At 46.4% G+C, this 21,864-nt stretch overlaps 4 protein-coding genes and 2 non-coding genes across 6 annotated transcripts; 3 read left to right on the plus strand and 3 right to left on the minus strand.

The window, feature by feature from the left end:
- Positions 1-8,127: 8,127 nt before the first annotated feature.
- On the minus strand, positions 8,128-13,801 carry LOC9659971 (auxin response factor 16). The gene is made up of 16 exons (XM_024664690.1): positions 13,410-13,801; positions 13,214-13,326; positions 13,050-13,148; positions 12,934-12,990; positions 12,707-12,859; positions 12,566-12,650; positions 12,419-12,509; positions 12,207-12,371; positions 12,032-12,157; positions 11,901-11,976; positions 11,702-11,858; positions 10,721-11,649; positions 10,461-10,651; positions 10,260-10,393; positions 8,363-10,207; positions 8,128-8,300 (listed from the first exon to the last, which is right to left on the minus strand). Exons 1-15 carry the CDS (start codon positions 13,414-13,416, stop codon positions 10,188-10,190), a joined length of 2,403 nt encoding a protein of 800 aa, XP_024520458.1. The 5' UTR covers positions 13,417-13,801; the 3' UTR covers positions 8,128-8,300; positions 8,363-10,187.
- A 1,439-nt stretch (positions 13,802-15,240) lies between these two features.
- Positions 15,241-17,091, plus strand: LOC112342638 (ankyrin repeat and protein kinase domain-containing protein 1-like). The gene is made up of 2 exons (XM_024664736.1): positions 15,241-15,376; positions 15,433-17,091. The coding sequence occupies exon 2, from the start codon at positions 15,433-15,435 to the stop codon at positions 17,017-17,019; it is 1,587 nt and encodes a 528-aa protein (XP_024520504.1). The 5' UTR covers positions 15,241-15,376; the 3' UTR covers positions 17,020-17,091.
- A 52-nt stretch (positions 17,092-17,143) lies between these two features.
- On the minus strand, positions 17,144-18,062 carry LOC9659974 (ribulose bisphosphate carboxylase small chain clone 512). Its single transcript, XM_024664737.1, has 3 exons — positions 17,829-18,062; positions 17,642-17,773; positions 17,144-17,579 (listed from the first exon to the last, which is right to left on the minus strand). Exons 1-3 carry the CDS (start codon positions 18,012-18,014, stop codon positions 17,340-17,342), a joined length of 558 nt encoding a protein of 185 aa, XP_024520505.1. The 5' UTR covers positions 18,015-18,062; the 3' UTR covers positions 17,144-17,339.
- On the plus strand, positions 17,248-17,320 carry TRNAA-UGC. Its single transcript has one exon. It is a non-coding gene; the product is annotated as a tRNA-Ala (tRNA).
- Positions 18,063-18,169: 107 nt separating the features above from the next.
- On the minus strand, positions 18,170-18,249 carry TRNAL-AAG. Its single transcript has one exon. It is a non-coding gene; the product is annotated as a tRNA-Leu (tRNA).
- Positions 18,250-18,794: 545 nt separating this feature from the next.
- On the plus strand, positions 18,795-21,737 carry LOC9660532. Its single transcript, XM_024664740.1, has 5 exons — positions 18,795-19,624; positions 19,714-20,220; positions 20,280-20,339; positions 20,403-20,825; positions 20,895-21,737. The coding sequence occupies exons 1-5, from the start codon at positions 18,908-18,910 to the stop codon at positions 21,531-21,533; spliced, it is 2,346 nt and encodes a 781-aa protein (XP_024520508.1). The 5' UTR covers positions 18,795-18,907; the 3' UTR covers positions 21,534-21,737.
- Positions 21,738-21,864: the final 127 nt, after the last annotated feature.

A 21,864-nucleotide genomic window follows, 5' to 3' on the forward strand; every position in this document is an offset into this window, starting at 1 on the left:
GTCTTGAGAAGTTCCACCACTGTGTAAGATGTTCGTTCCTTTCTCAGTTTGGCGGGATACTATTGGAAGTTTGTCCACAATTTTACAAGAATTGCTCTTCTGTTGACTGAGTTAATGAAGAGTAGTATACCATTTCATTAGACACTAACTTATCAGCATGTTTTTGTATGGTTTGAGGAGATCTTGACTACAGTTCCTATTCTTAAGATCCTAAATCTTGATAAACCCTTCGAAGTGCATTATGACACATCTAGCTATGCTATTGGTGCCGTGTTACAGCAAGATTGTGACAAAGTGGTTGGTGTTATGCTAAAGCGACATGGTTGTCTCATTTCAAGAAATTGGATGAAACCCAATGAAGATGGCCAATGCATGAGAAAGAGATATTTTCTATAGTGTTGGCATTGGAACACTGAAGACACTATTTGGGTGGATATACCAAAGTTTATACAGATAGAGCTACTTTGCTATGCAGCCAAAACTTATGCCAAAGAAAGCTCGTTGGCAAGAGAAGCTTGCTAGATTCGATATTGAAATCATCTATAAACCTAAGACAATATTGTTCTGGATGCATTGAGTTGTTAGACTCAGTTCTGAGCAATATCAACAATCAGTTCAAATTGATTGGAGGTTGTTCGGACTTCATATGGTAGTGATCCATTGGCAAAGGCAATCTTGCACCGTGTGGAGTTGTCAAAGCAGAACCCTAGTAGCAAAGCAACAAAAGTTGTTAGTCGAACCAATGTGAAACTTCACTTCTCAGTTCATGATGGGCTTATATTCTATAAGTAAGAAAGATTGTATCTTCCCTCTAAGGATCTACAACAGTTGTTTCTACGGGAACATCATGATATTCCGGCAGCAGGATATGGTGGAAAGCAAAAGACTCTTGCTTCATTGAAAAAGGGATTTTTTTGGTCTAGTATAGAAGGTGATGTAGTGGATTATATCCGTTCCTACCCTATATGCTAGCAATGTAAGTGCAAAACTAAGAAGTAGGTTGGAAAGTTGTAATACATTCCAGCACCGGCATAGCCATTTCAAAGTGTGATACTTGATTTCATCACTTGCTTGCTGAAATCTAAAGGTTATGATACTTTGATAGTGCTTGTGGATTGGTTGTTAAAGATTGCACACTTCATTCCAATTATGAATGCAAAATAAGCAACAAAGCTCTTTTTCCATGAAATAGTGTGGGTTTGTGGTCTTCTATAAGAGATGATCTCAAATAGAGATTCAAGATTTACGAGGAAGTTTTAGGGCATATTATTCCAGTTGTTTGGTACCAAATTGAAGTTTAGTATGGCTTATCATCCTTAAACTAATGGGCAAACCGAACGTGTGAATGCTCAAGTTGAGCATTATCTACAGTACTATATCGCGACAAACCAACGCAACTAGGTTGAACATTTGGACATAGCAAAAATCTATTATAACAACACATTTCACAGTAAGTGTTGGTCTTAGCCATTGAGACTTATGTGGAGCAACTACCCCAAGGTTGGTCTAGAGCTATTGAGGCAATGAGCAAAGCTCAGGATAGGTATCGACGTGATAAAGATCAGCATCGTTGGGATGTATCCTATCAAGTGGGAGATCAAATGTGGCCATCTTCTTGGAACTTGAATGTTAAGGGATCTTTATCTTGGAAATTGTTACTGAGATATATTGGGCCCTATTGGGTATTGGTGCGAGTTGGTGATGTATCCTATAAGTTGGATATTCCGGACGAGTTATCCCATGTACATGATGTGTTTCATGTCAGTTTATTGGCACCATATCATGTTGATGCAAATCGCTCTATGGATATTCGTCCCCCTCTGGAAGTTATGAATGGTGACATGGAGTATGAGGTCGAGACAATTCTTTTGTCTTGCAATAGTTAAGTGGAAAGGTTACTCGATTTGTGAATCAACTTGGGAACGTTTTAGGAATCTTACACATGCTCATGAGCTTGTCACGGAGTATGAGAATAGTAATAAAGCCTAGCTTTTGTAAATCTTGTATTAAATCTTGCAAATCAATAAAGTAATATATTTCTATAAATCAAAATTTGTTTCTCTTGTTCGTTAGTACTTGCGTTAGTTTTGGCAGGCTGACTTTAGCACTTCAGTGCATGAGTTCAATCCATAACTATGGGGATAACTATTATAGACTAATTATAAAGTCCCTACCTCTCTCTCAATGACTCATTTTTGAAAAGGGACATAGTCGTATAAACAATTTAATCTACCAATTTATTATAGTTGTCTAAATCTTCCTGACAGGGTTGATTTCTTGCTTAGGGAAGTTGGGCCTCTAGCCTTCTCCCTATGTCCCTGCGAGCAAAGATGTATCATTCCTTTGAAAGCAAAGTGGTACTCGGAGCAACAAGGGTGGCTAACTCCGTTAGTCATTTCCTTGTCAATGACAGCCGGAGGGTGTTTAAGTCTTAATATCTTTGGACGTAGAGGAGAGGTCATTCCATAACTCATTTAAGTTGGTGTGTTTTCCACATAATATGCTTTTTATTAACTTTCGGAGTTGTTTCCTTGACGGTTTGCTAAACTTAAGTATATATCGACGAGGACATCAATCTTCCCCAAAGGGGGGAGGTGTCACGAATATGACTTTGGGTATCGAAAGATATTTATCGGCCAGTTCTTATGGACACTCTTTCCTTACTGTCATGATGGTAGGAGGTCGGTATAGTTGGTTCCCTTTATTGTTCCTACTTGAGCTAGTTGAGAAACTGGTCAATGACCTTGTATTTAAATTGGATAAACATAAGGTAGGAACCCTATGTGTTTCTTGCTGAGCATACTTAGCCTAGTTTAAGAAACTCGTGTCATTGGCTTGCACTTACTAGTATTAAGAACCCCCATGATATTGAGATTGGTCCCTCAATATTCACTAAATGATAGCTTACCATATCTGCCAAACACCCTTGCTATCATGCCCTTTGTATTAGTCTTATTTCGTTCCATTGGCTAATTAAGGAAAGTGCTAGATTTGCTAATTTGGCATATCTATGGAGTATAGAGATTGGCCTGATTATAATGGTTTTTGTCCCATATCCAAATTCACAATCTAACATCATTCCATATTTAATAAATTTTGAGTTAGTCCAAAAGCATGTGTTCCTCAAGACGGGGGGGCGCTTTGGGAAGTTCCAAATATATAATAAGGATAGTGGTTGAAGTGTATGTTCAACCATTTAAGATATTAATTTGGCTCCCGTTAAGCTGTGTCACTCTTTATTTTGCATCCGGCTTGGGTCTAAGCCCAAGCTCCACGCTGCTTTAGTCGGTGGGGTACCTTCCTCCTCATATTAGGCCACCGGTATTCAAACATTGTTTGACACCATTTTGCATGTAAGTGCTGAATATAGGGAGTTGGTGTGCATGGGATTGTATCAGACCCTCGTTTGGTAGTCCAACGGGCTTGGAATTTGGCTCCAAATTCATGTGCACTACAGTGCTCTAACCATGTGGCTAGAGTGAGGTTCTACCAAGCCATGCTAGGTATCCAAGTAAGTAGTGCCACTTACACTTGGATTGGGAGTATCAACCATTTAATCTCTCGAAGGAGGTAGAATTAGCTTTTGAACACTTCACCAAGTTATCCCACTTGTCCATCCATGTGTCACTTTAGCCTTGAACTCCTTAGTGGTTATATTGTCACCCACCATGTAGGTATAGCTATCTTTGGTCACACTAACCTTTCCTGGCTAAATTGATTCCATTAAAGTCCTCCCCCCTACTATACTTTTGGAGCTTACCAAACCCCTCAGGGTCTAGGAGACAATCACTTTAGGCTTTCACCCTTAGACTCAGACTCGGAGACGAACTTGGTCTTAGTCCCGGTCTTGGTTCCCAATCCTGGTCCTAGGCTCCATCTCAAAATCAACCTCAAGGTCCATCTCAGACTCAATCTCAAACTCTATCTGGGACTCCATCTCAAACTCCATCTCAGACTCTTTCTCGGACTCTATCTTAGATTCCTTCTTGGACTTAATCCCAACACTTCCATGTGTCATAACACTTGTCATGTATTAGTCCTTCTTGTATCCCTTTCTAGAGACTCATTCATCAATCACTTCATACTCATTTCTTGAGCACTTTTTTTGGAATTCCACTCCCACTCTCAACTTTTTGGGTTGGAGTTTTTGGTCTCAACATGTTATGCTTGTTGGACTTTTGTTTCGACTACTGCCATATAACACACTTTTGGCTCCACTCACATAGTAATCATGGACACGAGATTGATTCAACCAATGAGGGTCCATACAAAGCAAGAAAGAAATTCTTGACCTTATGTCACTTTGAACCTTAGTAATCTGGTGTCCTTGTGTAGTGCACTCTATCTCTCTCCCCTTAAACCAACTGAAAAAAAAGCAATTGCTTAATGAGAGAGCCCTTAGTGTCTATTTTATCCCTATTTATGCCCTAAGATTCTAAAGATCCATAGTGACAGTATATCCAAATTTCATCCCATGATTATATACGCTACACTCCATATATGTTACATTCACCCCCCCTTCAGAAATGTCAATGTCCTCATTGATTATTGACTATTGACTAACAACCCTTACCGAGCCAAAGGGAATCAACACGTCCATTTCTATACTGAATCTACTGATCCTTCTATTGTGTAGACTAGCTATTCCATGTGAAGCAACTAGTTATCCACCCGTACCGCAGTCCTACGGTGGATACTTTTATCCATGGATACTCCACACAAGAGGAAGGACGTACGCATGAATGCCTAATATGTACGATTTCAAATTTAGGGGTAGCAATATACCTTGTTCAAGGGTATATTATATTTTTAAGTAGCCATTAATCAATAGGAATTGAACCCGTGCTATTTGCTCTGATACCACATGTAGCGCACCCTATCTCTCCTCTTAAGCCAACTGGAAAAAGGGCAATTGCTTGATGAAAGAGCCCTTAATGGCTATTTTATCCCCATTTATCTCCCAAAGTTCCAAAGATCCATGGTGACAGTATATCCAAATTTCATCTTATGATCACATGCACTACACTTTGATGCATGGTAATATCATCAAAAGCCTCTTCCTTCTCATCATGGCCATCATCATTAATGCCATACTCTTCATCAAGATTTATATCCCACTCCTCTACCATCCTCAAAAGAATATGCCACTTTGATACCAATGAAACGAGCACCAATTCCCAACCCTTAATGTGTTCCAGCCTTAAATCCCACAAGTCATAGAATATATTTAAAATATTCCTATGGTTTGTGTCATATTTCATTTTGTTAGCTAGTTACACTTAAGACAAAATAAGTTATATATGCTTGCAGATCGAATGGGTTCCTATTTATTTTAATCTACTTAAAGCATCCCCTAACCTAAAGCTATGTTATTTAATATCATTGCAAATAAAATTCCAAGAAAATATATGGTTATACCATTTGTCACACAGAATTAAATAATAGAATCTGCTATAGAAGGTAGCTATAGCAATTTATATTATAATTTGTGAACATGCTAAATAAAGTGTAATAACTTAGTTGAAGCTATATAAGTTTTCAAGAGTGTCTAAGAGAACCTTTGGAATTGCATGATTTCAAGAGAGAAGAAACAAATTTGAAAAATTGTTACTCTTGCAAAGAAAGGAAAGAATGTGGCTAATAATCTAGAGTTATGTCAAGATTGGCTGTAACAATGCATATACACTAAATATATCTGATGTAAACAATGTCATAATTGTTATTACTAAAGCTTGTGTGATTATAAGTGCTCTAGATCTAGCAATAAAGAAAGAATATGCAAAACCAAATCAATGAGAAAGTTCTAGATTTTTATTATAACCTTTTGTGCCTAGAAAGGGATAAGCTCTCTTTCTCATCAACTTTGATAAAGACTTTTTGACTAATATAATAAAAACATGAACATTCTCTTTATATTCACTATTTTTTTTATCTTCTTGTTTATTTTTATAATTTCAATAATTTCTTACATAATATACATCATAAAATAATATATTTAGAAAAATTCAAAATATAATTTATTATTTAAAGTAATGAGCATTAAGGGTTTTAGTCTTAATATTGAAATATAAAACTAATACTAATTACTTTTCTTCATTTTATTTCCACAATCTGGGACTTTGGGACAACATTTTGAAACATTGCAACCCTATACAAGCCTCATGGGTACTCTCCCTACATTATGTGGATAAGGCAAGGTTTCAATAAGCTATGCCAAGTATCCAAGTAGGTAGTGCTAACCACACTTAAACTGGAAATATTGACTATTTGATCTCTTAGGGAAACTAAAGTTGGCTTTTAAACACTTTATCAAGTTACCTTATTTATCTATTTGTATTCATTGTAGCTTTAGACTTCTCAGTGGTTATATCATCACCCACCACATGGGTATAATGTCATGAATGTGACTTCGGGTATCGAAAATTATCTATCAACTGTCTTTTTGAATATTTTTTCTTTACTGCCATGACTAAAGAAGGTCAATATTGTTGGACCCTTTATTAGTCTCCACCTAAGCTAGTTGAAAAACTGGTCATCACATATGCACTTAAACCAGAAGGGCACTAAGGAAGGAAATTCTAAATTGTCATTTGTCAAGCAAACTTGACACAGTGATAAGAAACTTATGATGTTGGCTTGCACTTACTAATGTTGGGAACCCCTATGATATTAAGCTTGGTCCTTCAACATTTGCTAGATGATAACTTACCGTGTCTGCTAAACACCCTCGCTATCATGCCCTTTGTATTAATCTCATTCGGTCCTAAATATTATTTATGGAAAGTGTCTAAATTTGCTTATTTGGCATATCTACTGAATGTAGAGATTGTCTTGGATACAATGGTGTTCATCCTATTTCCAAATTCGCAATCTAATGCCATTCCATATTTAGTAAGTCAAATTTATCCCAGAGACTAACTCTTGATATTAAGGGAGGTTTGGGGTGAAAGCCCAAAGTGTGTGTTCCTCAAGGGGGGGGGGGGGGGGGGGGGGGGCCTTTGGAGGGTCCCAAATTGTAGCGCATGTGATCATGGGATGAGATTTGGATATACTGTCACCGTGGATCCTTGGAACCTTGGGAGATAAATGGGGATAAAATAGCCACTAAAGGCTCTCTCATCAAGCAATTGCCCCTTTTCCAGTTGGCTTAAGGGGAGAGAGATAAAGTGCGCTACACAAATGTATAGTAGGGATAATGGGTATTTCGGGTATAGCTAACCAACCTAAGGCATAGTTTAACTCTTACTTGCATATCTGTCCTTGTTTTGCGTCTAGCTTGGTTCTAAGCCTAAGTTCCACATCATATTATTCCTCACGTCAGGAGGACTCCATTTAACTCCGTTTTGCATGTTAATTCTGGTATTGGGATGCTAGATATTGTAGGATTGCTCCAAGTTACTCTGTGCTCCTGTCCCTTCGCTCTTTGGGTTGTATGATTGGAAGTTGCTCTATGGTTCAATTTCATCATTCTTTGGCTCTATGATTAGGAGTTTAACACCGTTCCTTCGTTCAGCAGCCCAAGGCCTTGAAACTTGGGTTCTACACCACTGTCCTTTGGACATGTGGCATGTGGCATGTAACACATGGCACATAGAAGGTTTAAGTTTTACTCCATGGTTATAATAAATCACCATAGGATAAAAAGTAAAAACCACATGCATTACATATAACCTTTCTAGGTCACACTAACATTTCCTAACTAAACTAGTGCTACTAGAGTCTTCCCCTGTACTAAACCCTCTATAGTTTATAATTGTCAACAACTACATTAATGGTTTTGTAGGAGCCTTTAGTTTTTATAGCAATTTATAATTGCCTAGTATAAGCTCTAGATATTGCACTTAATTTATCATCATCACTTTTGTATCTTCTAAAGGGGAAAATAGTGTAAGGTCTATAACTATATGTATTATATTAATTCTAATATTATAGCATATAAATAAGTAAAGGTCTAAACCTCAATTAAGATACTTATTCCCATTTCTTGAACACTCACAAATAAAGTTATTTTTAATTCCTATAAAATTAATTAACATGTCAACTTTGATCTATAATAAAAGGGAATATATCTTATAGTGGCTTCCACTTTGCTATACTAAGTTTGACTTACTCATTATAGTTATAGTTAGAATTAAAACGGATTAACCAGTTTAGCTTATGATTTTAAGAGTTAACAATACTAGGTTTTGTTAGTTATTTGTTGTCTCTGCTCTTGAACACGCTTGCACCAAAGAAGAGGAACATCCAGATGAATGCTGCCACCACAATTTGCGCCTTGGTGCTCAGATCATTCAGCTTCCCTGCAGAGTAGATAGAATCTAGAGGACGTCACAGAAAAACAGTTGGGACTGGCTCCTCCTACCTCCCAAATTTCCAAAAGACCCCTCATGCGATTCATCCTCGCCATTGTTGCTGCTGTTGCTCCCGCCGCCATCACCAGCCGCAATCCTCATGCTCCCTTCTCGTCCACGAAAAAATCTACCCGGTAGTGGCACCCACAGGCGGCAGGGAGGAAGAATCCGATGGTGCAGCAACAGAGGCGTTGAATCGGTGCCGGGTGTGGCGAACGTGGGACTGATCAATCCCCTCATCCGATGGGAAACAGGAACAAATTACGCATGAGAACTAGTACTGCTGCGGAAGGAGGCGATGCCAAATCGAAGTAGCAAAAAAATATCTACCCACAATCAACATACTAACATACGATCAACGTAGAAAAACCACGAATCAACAGCATGGCAGCACATTCCAAAGCGATAAGAAAAAAATCTCTCCTTGCAAATGGATAAGAAAAGAAAAGCACAATCAGGGCAAGCAACGTCTCCTCTCCCCGCGGCAAAATCGCCATGGCTTCCATCTCCGCGGCCACGAGAGGACTCCGAAACCCATCAGGTACGCACTGGCACTTCACGCAGAGACCCACCGCCATTCTCGCTCCGACGACCAGCATTCTCGCGCGATCCAAAATCCTTGGAACCCAATTACGCTGGCGAGTCGTCCTCCCGCATCACCACCACAACCACGCTATCCGCGCGGCCATCGGCGAGAATCCCACGAACAACCCGGACGACTTCGTGGTGCTGGGCCTGGGCCACTGCTTCATCGAGGACTCGAACGGCAAGCTCCAGGACCACTTCGTGCTCGAGCCCATCGGCGCGGGCGCGCTCGAGTGCATGGAGAACGGCGGCAAGACGTGCTACAAGCACGTCGCCAGCATGCACTTGAGCACCGCGCTGGCGCAGGATCACTCGCAGCTCCCCGAGGAGCTCCGCAGCGGCGCCTTCTGCGAGGACTTCGCCTTCCGGACCAAGTGCGCGGCGCGCTCCTGGATGCGCGACTACCCGCAGGAGAAGATCGTGCGCTACATCCCGCTGGGGACGGTGCGCTCCGACTTCAACTACAACCTCGAGGACAAGCGCGTGCTCAACAAGGTGAACATCGTCACCGACGCCGACAACATCAAGCAGGACATGAGCATCGACGTCTACGGCCGCAAAAAGGACGACGATGCCAACACCGCCACCGACGCCGCCCCGCCCTCCAAAAAGGAGCTCGAGGAGGATCTCATCTCCAGCTTGTACAACGCTTGAATCTCAATCGTCTTGGCCTTCCAAGTTTTCCAAAGTTTTAGATCGATCAAGATGAACAGCCGAAGCCCACCTTGAATTGTCTGCTCTTCCAGCCTCGCCATCTTCCCTCCAGCTTGCGTTCCAACTAGTTTTATCTGCTTAGCAGCACACACTCCATCCAGTTAACAAGCACACACCACGGATTCTTCGAGTTGCATCATATAAACCAAGAACTTGTATACAAAATTGTCAGTGAGAAAAACAACACCCAGGCAGTAGGACCATTCGCTTGCAATCCCTGCCTCTAGCTACTAGTTAATATGTTACTGAATAGCTATGCATCCATCCACACACCTAGATATAATATGTACACAGAAGCTAAGACCTCTCTGGCTAGCACAAGCAATCCACAACCAAATTACAAAGGGAGTAGCGGTAAAGACAGTACCTCCGGCTTGCTTTTAGAGTATTAGTAGAGCTGGCCTGAAGCGGTGTTTTTGCTGCGGCTAGCTTCTTGATGTGTGGGACAGACACAACGCGAGAAGCGAGCTCGCGGTGTTGCCTACTTGGTGAAGGTGATGATCACGATGGCGATGGAACCACCAGCTTGAGGTTGATCTAAAACTCCTCAACTTCCACTGTATCAATGCGTGTCAATTATCAGCGTCAATCTGGTGTGTCACGGCTTACCGCCGGGATTGGCATCCTGTTCTGTAAACTCTTCATTCGTTCGAGCCTGTATGGCATTCAGCTGCTCTTGGTTCATGTGACTCAGCTCCGAGGGAGACATGATTTTGATGCACCGGACGCAGCTCACAAATTCCCTGCGGAAAAAGGAAGTGTCTGAATGAGCCACCACCTTACATGGAGGACGATTTAATCGAAACTTACTCCCAAGGATCGTCGCCAACGAGTAAAACATCGTTCTCGTTGTCCACGAACACGAGCTGCCAGCCTGATCGGTGCGGGTCTTCAAGCTGTCCCTCAAGTCCAAACATTCGAGCCAGCTCACTTCTCAGCCCATCGTAACAGTTCAGACGTGTTAAGTCCAGAGACCTTCCGACAGAGCCTGTCTTATACACCTGTTCACAACGAGACCAGTAAGATTTGTAAGCTCTGGAAAAAAAATCACAACAAAACTGGCACATTACCTTGGTGAATGTTCTCGGCAACATGGGCTGCGCGCTAGAACTTCTCTGTAAGTACGCAGGTTCTTCCAAGGTGCCGTTGTCTGAGCTCAAGTGGAGATCAGAAGAAGTCGAACCGAGGACTCGTTGCTGACCATCCTTCGATTTCGGCCCCTGGCTCGAAGGAGTAATGCATTCGGGCTCTATGCTGACCCCAAAGAGGAGATGACTCCTGGAATCTAGAGGCAACGTATCTTGCTCCTGCTGCTGCTGAGCATCCTTGAAAGTTAAACCGGCCGTTACACCTTGCTCAATGTCATTAATAGAGAACACGGGCCCAGTGGCAGAGTATCCGTCCAAATGTCCGAACTGCAGTGGCTGTTCTGTAGTAAAATCCTTCTCTCCCACGTACCAGCCGTGAGTATCCTTGATTTGGATTTCTTGCTCACCGCCTATGTTTCTTGCGTACTGTTGCTCCAGCATACTGCTCTGGTAAGATCTTCCGTAGGAGCTCAAGGCAATATCACTGGAGTCCCCACGCTGCTTCAGGGATTGAGGCCCACTTGAGAGATGCAATGCAGACTCGGACGATTGTTGCGAGAGTTGAACAACCTGCTGCTGCTGTTGCTGCTGCTGCTGATGCTGATGGCAGTTATACTCGTGAGCTTGTTGCTGTTGGGGTAACGCAGACAGTAGTTGCGTATGCTGCTGCTGCTGGCCTTTCATGTGAATCTGCTGCTGCATGGGCAAACCTTTCGGCGTTTGCGAATGCGTTGCGTCTTGAACCCGGCTGCAGTCATCGGGACGAAAAAAGTCCGACCTCGCTCCTGACGCGGCAGAATCCGGCCGTTGATGGAGCTGCATGAGTTGCTCCGAGTACATGTTCCACGACAGGTTCTTTTCCAAACCTTCGCTCTTGATCCATTTTCCTGCGTCCACAGCTTCAACTTCTCCTGAATGTGAAAACAAACATGAGTTAAAAGCCTCGAGTATCACGGGGCTTACTTGCTATTGGATTGGGCCCCAACGCCTGGGACCACGGCCTTTTGGATCGAAAAGTGAAAGACGGAGAACAGACGAGGTATGGTGTTGAAGCCGGTTCTATCTCCCAAAGGGATATGCGTTGCTGCTTTTCGCCAGCGGCAGGCTCGTCCCACTCAACCTGTGAGTACAAGTCAGGAAAGAAAAAAAAAACTTTAAAGACCTTTAATGAGCGCCAATGAGAATTCGGCCATCGCACTGGATCCAGATCACCGGAACCAACAATAGTACCTGTGTGCCTAAAATCATCAAAACAAAAATTTGACACCTTCAAATAGGAAGCCCATTGTTTACCTTCGGATTCCGGACTCCTCAGTCTCGAATTGCATTCGAAACCTCATGCCTGGAGAGACTTGCATGTTGTTATATACTGCATTGTAGTACTTTGACAATGGGATCACAAATTCTGATGGACTAGCTCTGCAAGAAAAATCCGAATCATCTACTGCGAATGCGTAGTCGTCGTCACCTGGGATTGTAGAATATAGTAAATCGACTGCTCGTAGAATTCGCGTGCGCAGCGGCCGCAAGAATACCAATATACATGCTATCAGTTGACAGCAGCGACAGTGGCATGGATGCTTGCTGCCGGTTTGCACGCCTTATTCCAAGAAGAAGTTGCCCCTTCTCGTCCCTGTGGACACTTGTCAGTTTCGCAGGACGAGAAGCAGAATTGCTAACCTTATGAAGAGAACAGCGTCGCCAGTTTGCAGGCGCTTGGCGCTGACAAAAACGCTCCATCCCGTCGTAAGAAGGTGCCGCCGTGGCTGGCCTGCAATGCCGGCACATAGCATTGCTTGCACAGGATCCATGGCTAATGAAGCATACCTCGATAGATGTGTCTGAAGCGCCATTCCGTGTCGTGTAAATCCCTCGCAACAATCTCCTGGGCCGGAGGTTGCTGGGAAAAGTCCTATAGCAGCAAGTTTACAAGTAAGCTCGTGACGACAGTTGAAATGCTACACATACCAGAGGGGGGAACACTTTCTCGGCGGCCCTACGAGGGATAGAAAACCCGCCGTGTGTACTTGTGTCACTTGCTGTCAGCGTTTTACAAAAATACTCCGACGGCTGCCGGTTCTGTCTGCCCAAGTCAGACACCATGAACGAATCCTTCTCTTGCTACAAAACCATGCGAGCGAGAAATAAAAAAATGAGTAACAATGATCCGGAACAGTAAACTCGAGACAACTTACAGCATTCATAGGCTGAAGAGTCATCTGGGCATACACTTCATCCGTCTCGGTATCAGCCTGCGTATGAGAAGAGTGTATAGAGCTCACTCACTCGCTCGCAAAGAACTAGAACTTACATGGAGAGTGATGTTGTGGAGTTGACAAACGAGATGGGGCGGAAGATTGGGATAGCTAGGAATGTCGGCATCGGCCTCCTTCTGGGTCGAGGCAGCCACCTTGAAGAGAAGGAGAACCTTGGAATCAGTCTTAAGCTCTCCAGTGGAGGAAGAATCTCGCTTACCTGTTCGCTGTGGCCTTGGGGGAAGTAGACCACTCGAGTCCCAACAGAGGGCAGAGACACGAGCGGCCCAGCACAGGCATGCCAAAGCTCCGGATTTGGACCTCGTTTCACACCTGGAGTGAAGCATTGCGGCTTAGAGCTCTGATACACTCCTAGCTCCGCTAACATTGAAATCCGGCCGAAATGTCATCCTTACCTTCCATTGCCACTCGCGATGCGCAGCGCCGGGCAGGAGAATCACTTCACCGCGCTTCTCATCCCGCGCATTCTCACTCGGCGCGGCGCCGCGGCCAAACCCCTGCCTCTAGATCACCCCCACACCGGTCCACATTGCCAAAATCCTTCCAAAGCCACCAGATCCGAGACGATCACTCGAAGCAGCCGCTCAAAGAGACCCTAGCAGCGCCCTGGCGGCTCTAAGGAGCCAAGAAATCTGCCACATTGAGGAGCTATGGAGCTACGCCGCCGGCCTATGCGCAATACGAACCTCGTCCAGCCAAATGCAGCGAGACCTAACTAGCGAACACGAAAACGCCACCAATTGTAGCGGTCCGCCAAATTTTGGCTTAGCGGTTCCCCATGGCAGTACGCTGTCTTTGGAGCATGGCCTGGGCATCACCCCTGTGTGTCTGGGCACATATATGTCATTCCACGTACCGGTCTTTGTCCGAGGGATTCTTCTAATGTCCGCCAGTTTACAACCCCACAGCGTTAATAGACCCATCGGTTCATTGCGGCTTGCTGGCGTGGTCGGGCAAACGCCGTCGGATGCGCTGGAATTTGGTCCCTGAGATCCCCCGCGAGAAACGTTGTAATCATTAATGGTCCCACGCACATGGTTCCAGACGTGGACGTGGCGACATAGCAGCCGTGAGATGCCATCGCGTCCCTAGTTTTGGTATCCCCCTCCGTTGGATCCATAAGGGCGGGATTCCGAAAATGGACGGACACGACGGAACGGACCACAGTGTGCCATATGCCCCATCCCACGCCATACCGGAGCCGCCGGTCCGTACCGGTCCATGGATAAGCTTTGAATGAATGAATGCTGGCACACACATACATACCCCTTTCTTTTTCAGAGGAACCATGGCATCCATAAGCTTTCAGGAATCGATTAAAAATTCGGTGTAAAGTATTTAGCTCCAAGGTTGTAGACGACGAATAAACAAAAGATGGCCTAGGGCACGAGTGCCTATGTTAAACACGGCGAAAATGGAAATCAGACGTAAGCATGAGAGGGAGATATCGTCGTTTTTTCTGTATTCTTGTCCACTGAAAAGAAAAAGCTCTGTGGGTGTCTGATTTGACATGACATGGCTTTACTTTAGGTTAGCACAGCAGCGCATGCCCCATTGCCCATCTTATCCCAAGCACCAATCGTATAATACGGCCGCCGGGGACATTTCTTTTTACGTGAATCGATTCCATGATCATTGACAAAATGGATTATTGCCTTCCATAGTGCGATTAATATTTTAAACGCCAAGCACATTAGTGATGTTGTTTGATCACAGATGGAGGTTTTCTCCCACCATAATGGAGCCCGAAAATTCCGCGAAGCCCGGCCGTGACCTATTCTCTTTTGTGGCCACGACGAGTGGAGGAATCCCCTCTCGCGCCCCTTTAAACAAGTAGGCCTTTTAACTTTACTACCAAGTGAATCAAGCGAGATCAGATCCGCGGCTGTGCATTGCATTGCGCCCAAAAAGCGCAACACTTGTCAGCCCTGGGGAAGAATTTTGAAATCTTCAGCACGGAGAATGCGACACCCAAACAAACGAAGATGCCGGGGAATATACTGCTAGCTTGCCCTAACTCCAGGAACAGGGGGGGCATCTTTTTTGGCGTTGTGACAGCTGAAAACAGGCACGCTAGGCTCCAGGCGCCGGCTGCCGACACGTGGCTAGATCCAGGGCCGCGAGCTTGCGCGTTTCTTTGCTCGTCACCTAGTGGGAGCTATTTGCCCCTGTTGCTTGTCGGATGTGTGGGTTTATAGGTGAAATTTTTGTTTGTGGGGCTGCTAGTTTGTCGCATCGATCTAATAATCAATGCATCGACCGATCGATCATTTGCAAAATGGGGGAACCAATCGATCCATTCGAGATTTTTTGACTACTCTACGTTAGGTTGGCTGATCGCTTTCATGTGAGCTATATTCCGGTACGGTGTACTAAAAAACTCAAGGATCTGGAAGAACTTGGGGACATTTTTTCCAGATGGATCGGCTGCTAGTGATTGATCCAAAGGAGCTCGTCTTTGATTTCGAGATTGGGCAGCGATGCAGCAGCTTCGTGATTCTCAAGAATGTCATGTTCACGATGCCGGTGGCGTTCAAGATCACTGCGTCGTCCAATGCCGGGATGGCCAATTCCAAGAAGTACACGATGAAGCCATCGCAGGGGATCATCTCTCCCGCCGGGAGGGCCACCGTCGAGATCATCCTCAACCCCCAGCAATCCCTCCCGGACGAATTCCCAAACTCGCTCGACAAGTTCGTCGTCAAGAGCTTGGTGGTTCCCGGCGGGAATCAACACAACAGCGTCTCCAACGAGTGGTTTGAATCCAAGAAGAACTTCGTCTACGCCGACGCTGGATTGAAAGCCTTCTTCAAAGGATCGGCCATCGTCTCCGCTTTGGTTGCCTCTCCGGATTCGACGATGGAAGACGTGCGAGAAGTCCTGGAACGGGGCGTGGACTTGAACAAACCCGGATCCAGCGGCCCGGATCGATCCCCGCTCCACGTCGCCATAGCTAGCGGACGGCCCGAGATGGTCCAGCTCCTTCTCGAGTTTGGCGCGAATGTTGAGGTCCGGGACAGGTTCGGCAAAACACCGATGCACGAGGCTGCTGCCGCGGGACAGACGCTAGCCATGGAGCTCCTTCTCGCAAACGGAGCAAACACGGAGGCCCGGACGGAATCCGTCGGATGGACAGCACTCCACTTTGCCACGTACGCACATCATTTGGACGCGGTTCGAATCCTCTTGGCGAAGGGCGCGGATGTCAACAGCACCGCCGGGCCGGAGGAGCGTACCGCGCTGCACATTGCTACCGCCGGCGGTGCACAGCGGTGCTTGAAGCAACTGCTCGAGCGTGGTGCCAATCCTAACGCCGTTACCGCCACTGGGCAGACGGCGCTCCACATCGCGGCGGGCCAGGCCGACGTGGCGGCATCTCGGCTGCTGATCCAACATGGCGCCTGGCGGAATGTGCGGGATTTGAATGGACATATTCCGTTTGACGCCGCGGTGGAGGCGGGAGCTGATAAGAGCTTGCTCGATCTGCTCAAGCTCGGCGATGATCTCCGGCGCGCAGCCAGGAGGGGCGATCTCAAATCGGTGAGGGTTTGTCTTAAGCAGGGCGCCGATCCAAACGGGAGGGATGAGAATGGATGGACCGCGCTCCACTGCGCGGCATTCAAGGGGAGTTTGGAAGTGGTGAGGCTCTTGATCGACAGGAATGTCGATGTGAATTGCGAGGATTGCGAGGGATACTCGCCGCTCCACTGCGCGGTGGAGATGGGGCACAGCGAGATCGTCCAGGTTTTGATGAGGAGAGGGGCGGATGTGAATGCCAAGATCAAGAAAGGGTGTTGTGCGGTCAAGATTGGGAGCTTGATGGGCGAGGATGGAATCGTGGGATTGCTGCTGGACGGCGGCGCAAGGGACGCGAGATCGTTGGTTAGTAGCGTCTCCACAATAAATTTGGGGAAAATCCGCGGTAGCGATGATTCGTCTCTCAAAAAGAAGAAGAATGGCGAGAGGTTTCCAAGATCCAGGACATTGAGCTGCGAAGCCTATTGATCCCGGACAACATTCTTTTGTAGATTCCATCAAAATTGAAAAAGGAAAAAAGTAAAGTTTTGATTGGTTAAAGGTCGCATTCTTGTATAGATTCCATCAAATTAAATAAAGGAGAACTGAAGAGTTTTGATTGGCTAAAAGGTTGGCGGAGTTTACCATCAAATTAAAAAAGAAGTTTTGATTGGCCATAGTTCGGCGGCTACCAGGCATATGCTTCTACCATTGGCCGGGGGCGGAGCTCAATTGGTAGAGCATTCGCCTTGCACGCGAAAGGTACGGGGTTCGATACCCCGCGCCTCCATTTTATTATATATCGTTTTTTACTCGGACTGCTTCTTCGATGGCTTTTGGACGATGAAGCTGATGCACTGGACTTGCTTGATGTTGTCAAATCCAAGAACCCTAATGTAGGCATTGGGATACATGGATTTGCACTCCTCGATTTCCCTTAAAACTTGAGCTGGATCACTGCAGCCAAACATTGGGAGCTTCCAAAGAGTCCAGTAGCGACCGTCGTAGTAACCAGGTTCTCGCGAGTTCTCACGGCTAATCGCCCCAACCTTATTAGATCAAGAAACCCGTCAGGAACTCCCGAAGATAAAAGTAAACTTAAGAACATTACGTGATCGAATTCGAGGCAGGGAATCCAGTTCTTGCTCAGCATGTAGTCGATCTCTCTGGCAACGTTGTCGGGTGACAAAGGGGGCAAATACGAGAGCGTTTCGAACCGGGAATTGGAGAGCGGGCAAACAATCTTGCAAGATTTGGGCTCTGGATTTGAGAGGATTAAAAACGATATATAATCTTACCTGCATGCAATTCACGCGGCTGCCACTCGAAACCCTGGATGTCTTTGCGATCAAATTCCGGAAAGCTCTTGTTGCTCCCTTGAGCGGCCATAGGAACGACGATCTTGGCGAAGATCTAGATGTTGATCTGGGATGATCCCACACGCCACCGGGAAATCGCAAGAACACACTCGCAGCGGCTGCCATAAGATCGTCAATCACTCTCGCCGGTGATTAAATATCCGGGGATCGCACGAAAATAATACGCATTGCGAAAGCTGCCTACTTTTGTCACTACCTCGATATTGCATGTGCGAGGTGGCAAAATTTATAGAAAATTAGGGTATAGTATGATTCCTTCTTGTTGACAGTGGGGTTCGAACCCACGCCCTATCGGACCAGAACCTTAATCTGGCGCCTTAGACCACTCGGCCATGTCAACCACGATGATACGTTGAAATCTTTTTGACTCCACACCACATTTGCCACATTTGATGCATTTGAAGCTTCGCAACTTACCTTTATCTTTGTGATCATCCCATCATAGTTTTGATTCGATGAAACTTCAGCGCTAGATAGTTCCTAAAACCTTTTGGCTAGTGGGAATCACCCGGACCCGACTGGGACAACTCTTTGACTTTTAGATTGGCTTCGAAATTCTTGCGAGAGGAGATAGATTTGGTATTCTTCAAAGATGGAACTAACAGCACATTTTCATCATCCAAGACGTGTCTCCAGATCTTTCCATGGGACCACTACCCTTTTAGGGCAGGCATCGAACCGCAAATTCCCGTGCCGTAAACAACCACACAGGGGCGGGTGTACGGCACTTGACAACGTTGGTTTCGTACACGGCGGTACTTGGTAGTCGGTGGCTGTACACGTCAGCTTACTGCCTACACGTTGTCGCACTGGCAGCCGCTGGATTGACACACACGGTGGTTCGCTGCCGTCGATCTTAGGGAAGCTCGTTGAGGGTTTCCGGGCATTTAAAGGGGCAGCAGCGGTCTCCATCGATCGATCGTAGCATCTCGATCCAAACGAGTGGGATGCGTGTAAGCCTGTGAGGGTTGTGGATCGATCGATCAGTGCGGTCGATCATGGATTCTCTGCTCGGCAAGTCGATTCTCGCGGCATTTCCTCGATCGCGATCGCAGGCGCTGGCGGATGCCGCGGCTCGGCCTTGCGCGGCGAAGGTGAGCAATGGCCAGCAGCCGGCATCGACGTCGTCCAGTGCTACGAATTCTGGAACGCTGCCGCTTCCGCCACGGTCTTCACTCCCCGGCCCGTTGAAATTTCTATGGTTTTCCAAGAATCAGGGTGAAATCTCGCCCAGCGATCCATTCTCGGTTGCCGAATCGCTGGAGACCAGCAATGCGAGCGGCGAGCTGCTGGTGGGATCGGACGCTGCCGACGAAAAAGTGATCGATCCAAACGGTAGGTCTTGGGCTCAGAATATTTGGGGATTGCGGGCTTTGATGGGGAGAAGCTCCATCGCGCAAGAAGAATCTGGAAGCGTGATGGTTGAGGACGACACCGCCATTCCACCGCCATCGTTACCGCCAAGGCAAGGTATTCCAGAATCCGAAAGTGGAAATTTAGAGCAAGAGAGAGCAGGGGCTCAATCGTGTCTGGAATGCGAGGTGGATGGCTGCTCGATTGAAAGCTCTTCGATGCTGGAAGTTCCTCACGTCCAAGTCTCTCACACCAGGGAATCCTTCTCCAAATTTTTGCAACCGGTGTCCTTGCGAGAGGCCAGAGTGATCGCTCGAATGTCACACCTTTGCAACCTTGCGTATAGAGTCGGCGACATCGAGGTACGAAGCTCTCGCTAGATTTTCTTTCTTCTCTTTTGTCTTTTCTATCCCCAACTAACTTGTGCCGTGTGCTCTTTCGCATTTTCCAGCCCAGTAATTTACTTCACACCCACGGCTTGGAATTCATGACTTCGTCTTTGGTCAAGAAAGAGGAAGCGCTGGCCAAAGAGCAAGCTTCTTCAGTTTCTTCCAATGAAAGCGAAGAAAGCGATGGAGGGTCCCCTCGTATTGGGCAGAGGTTTTCCATATCTCCAGCCTCGGCGTATTCAGTGGCGTCGGCTGTAGCATCTTACCTTCACTCGCAGACAACGTCGCTCCTTCGCCATAGAAAAAAAGTTAACGAGGCAGCTGGAGATGCACTTAAAGATCAGAGATTTGGAGCTGTGAATGGGGACGGGCAGGAGAAGGAGGCGGCGGATTATGAGTCGTCAGAGATGGCTACTTTAATCGCCTCCTCGCCTGTGACTGCGGTGGTTGCTGCCAAAGAGGGCACAAAGGATGCAGTGGCCAAAGACTTGCAGTCCCTGCACAACTGCCCGTGTGAGTGGTACTGCTGCGACGACAGGAAGACTTCCACGCTACACTTTGTTATTCAGGTAATCCGCTTTTGATTTGTGCTAACAGGAGTTTTAGCTGGCATGTCTTCAATCTCCAGGGATCCGAATCGCTGGCGTCCTGGCAAGCCAATTTGTTATTCGAGCCGACGCACTTCGAGGTCAGCTAACTCCATTTTCTATGTGTGGAGGGTGGTGTTTATTATTCTTTCGTTTGTGGACAGGATAGTAGCCTTGGTGTCTTCGTTCACAGGGGAATTTACGAAGCCGCGAAGGGACTTTATGAGCAGTTGCTGCCTTGCGTCCTCGAGCATCTACGCTTACATGGGGACCAAGCACGGCTTTGCTTTACAGGGCACTCTTTAGGAGGCAGCCTTGCTACGCTCGTGTTCCTAATGCTCCGGATTCGGGGGGTGGTGCAACGAGAAGCGTTGTTGCCTGTCTTGACTTTCGGCTCGCCATGCATCCTGTGTGGCGGCGATTACCTCCTCGACAAGCTGGGCCTACCAAAAGATCACATTCGCTCAGTCATGCTACACCGCGACATTGTTCCCAGGACTTTTGCGTGTAACTATCCCGATCACGTCGCGGAGATTCTCAAGAGATTAAACGGCAACTTTCGGGATCACCCGTGCCTCAACAACCAGGTAAGAAAACTTTTTTCTTCCTCGACATCTTTCTAGTCACACTCAATACTGAACTTTGCGATGACACAGAAATTACTTTACGCGCCAATGGGCCAGTTTATACTCTTGCAACCCAGCGAGGACGTTGCCCCGCCGCATCCACTGTTACCGCCGGGTCTAGGACTTTACGTGATGAGGCATCCGCGGGAAGGGAACTGTAGCAGCAAGGTAGAGTTTAGAGCAGCGCAGCGGGCCTTCCTCAACTCGCCACACCCGCTGGAGATCTTGAGCGACCCGGGTGCTTACGGCTCCGACGGGGCGATCTGCAGGGACCATGATCCACGGAGCTACATGAAGTGTATCACGGGCGCAGTGCGGCAGGAAGCCAAGAGGAGTAGACGATTGAAGCGGCAGCAGCGGCGGGGACTTTGGTGGCCTCTTATCACGGCGGAGTTGTCATCCATGTTTAGAGACGGTGGTGGTGGTGGTGGTGGTGGACAGGATAGAACTTTTTTAGTTCCAGGAACCACAACAGCAGGAAGAGGGGCAGTGGTTCTTTCCGGATCGTCGGCGCCGGGGCCAAGTGTGGTGGCGGCGGAGAGATTCTACGCGGGTGTTGTTCGTGGGATCCACGAGCACAGGAGGCAGGGTCAGGTGGTTCTTCTATTCTTTTTCTCGGTGAAGCTGGCGCTCATGCAAGGCTTTGCTGCGTTCTTCGCTTGGGTGTAGTCGAGGTCGAGGACTCCGTTCCGGCGAGCTCCAGAGGAAGAACGGAGGAAGTGTCATCTTTTTGGATTGGAAGAAATTCCAATCGCGGGGATAGAACTTCTCTTTTAGGAGAAATCCAATCCCTTGGGGATAGAAACTTTGAGGAGGGCATTTTTTGTACAAACATTGGGGTGTAAATATTACTGTCGGCATCGATTTATTCTATTTATCTCGTTACCTGAAATGGCGAAGAACACGGCACGCAAGTGTATAAATGTTGGGGGGAGTGTCCAACCGAGTAGTTGTTGTCGTGCAGCTTTTGGGATACATTTCTTCGGACGTGAGCATCGCA

Source organism: Selaginella moellendorffii, unplaced genomic scaffold (assembly GCF_000143415.4).
Source record: "Selaginella moellendorffii unplaced genomic scaffold, v1.0 SELMOscaffold_113, whole genome shotgun sequence".
In the NCBI taxonomy this organism is placed as follows: Eukaryota; Viridiplantae; Streptophyta; class Lycopodiopsida; order Selaginellales; family Selaginellaceae; genus Selaginella; species Selaginella moellendorffii.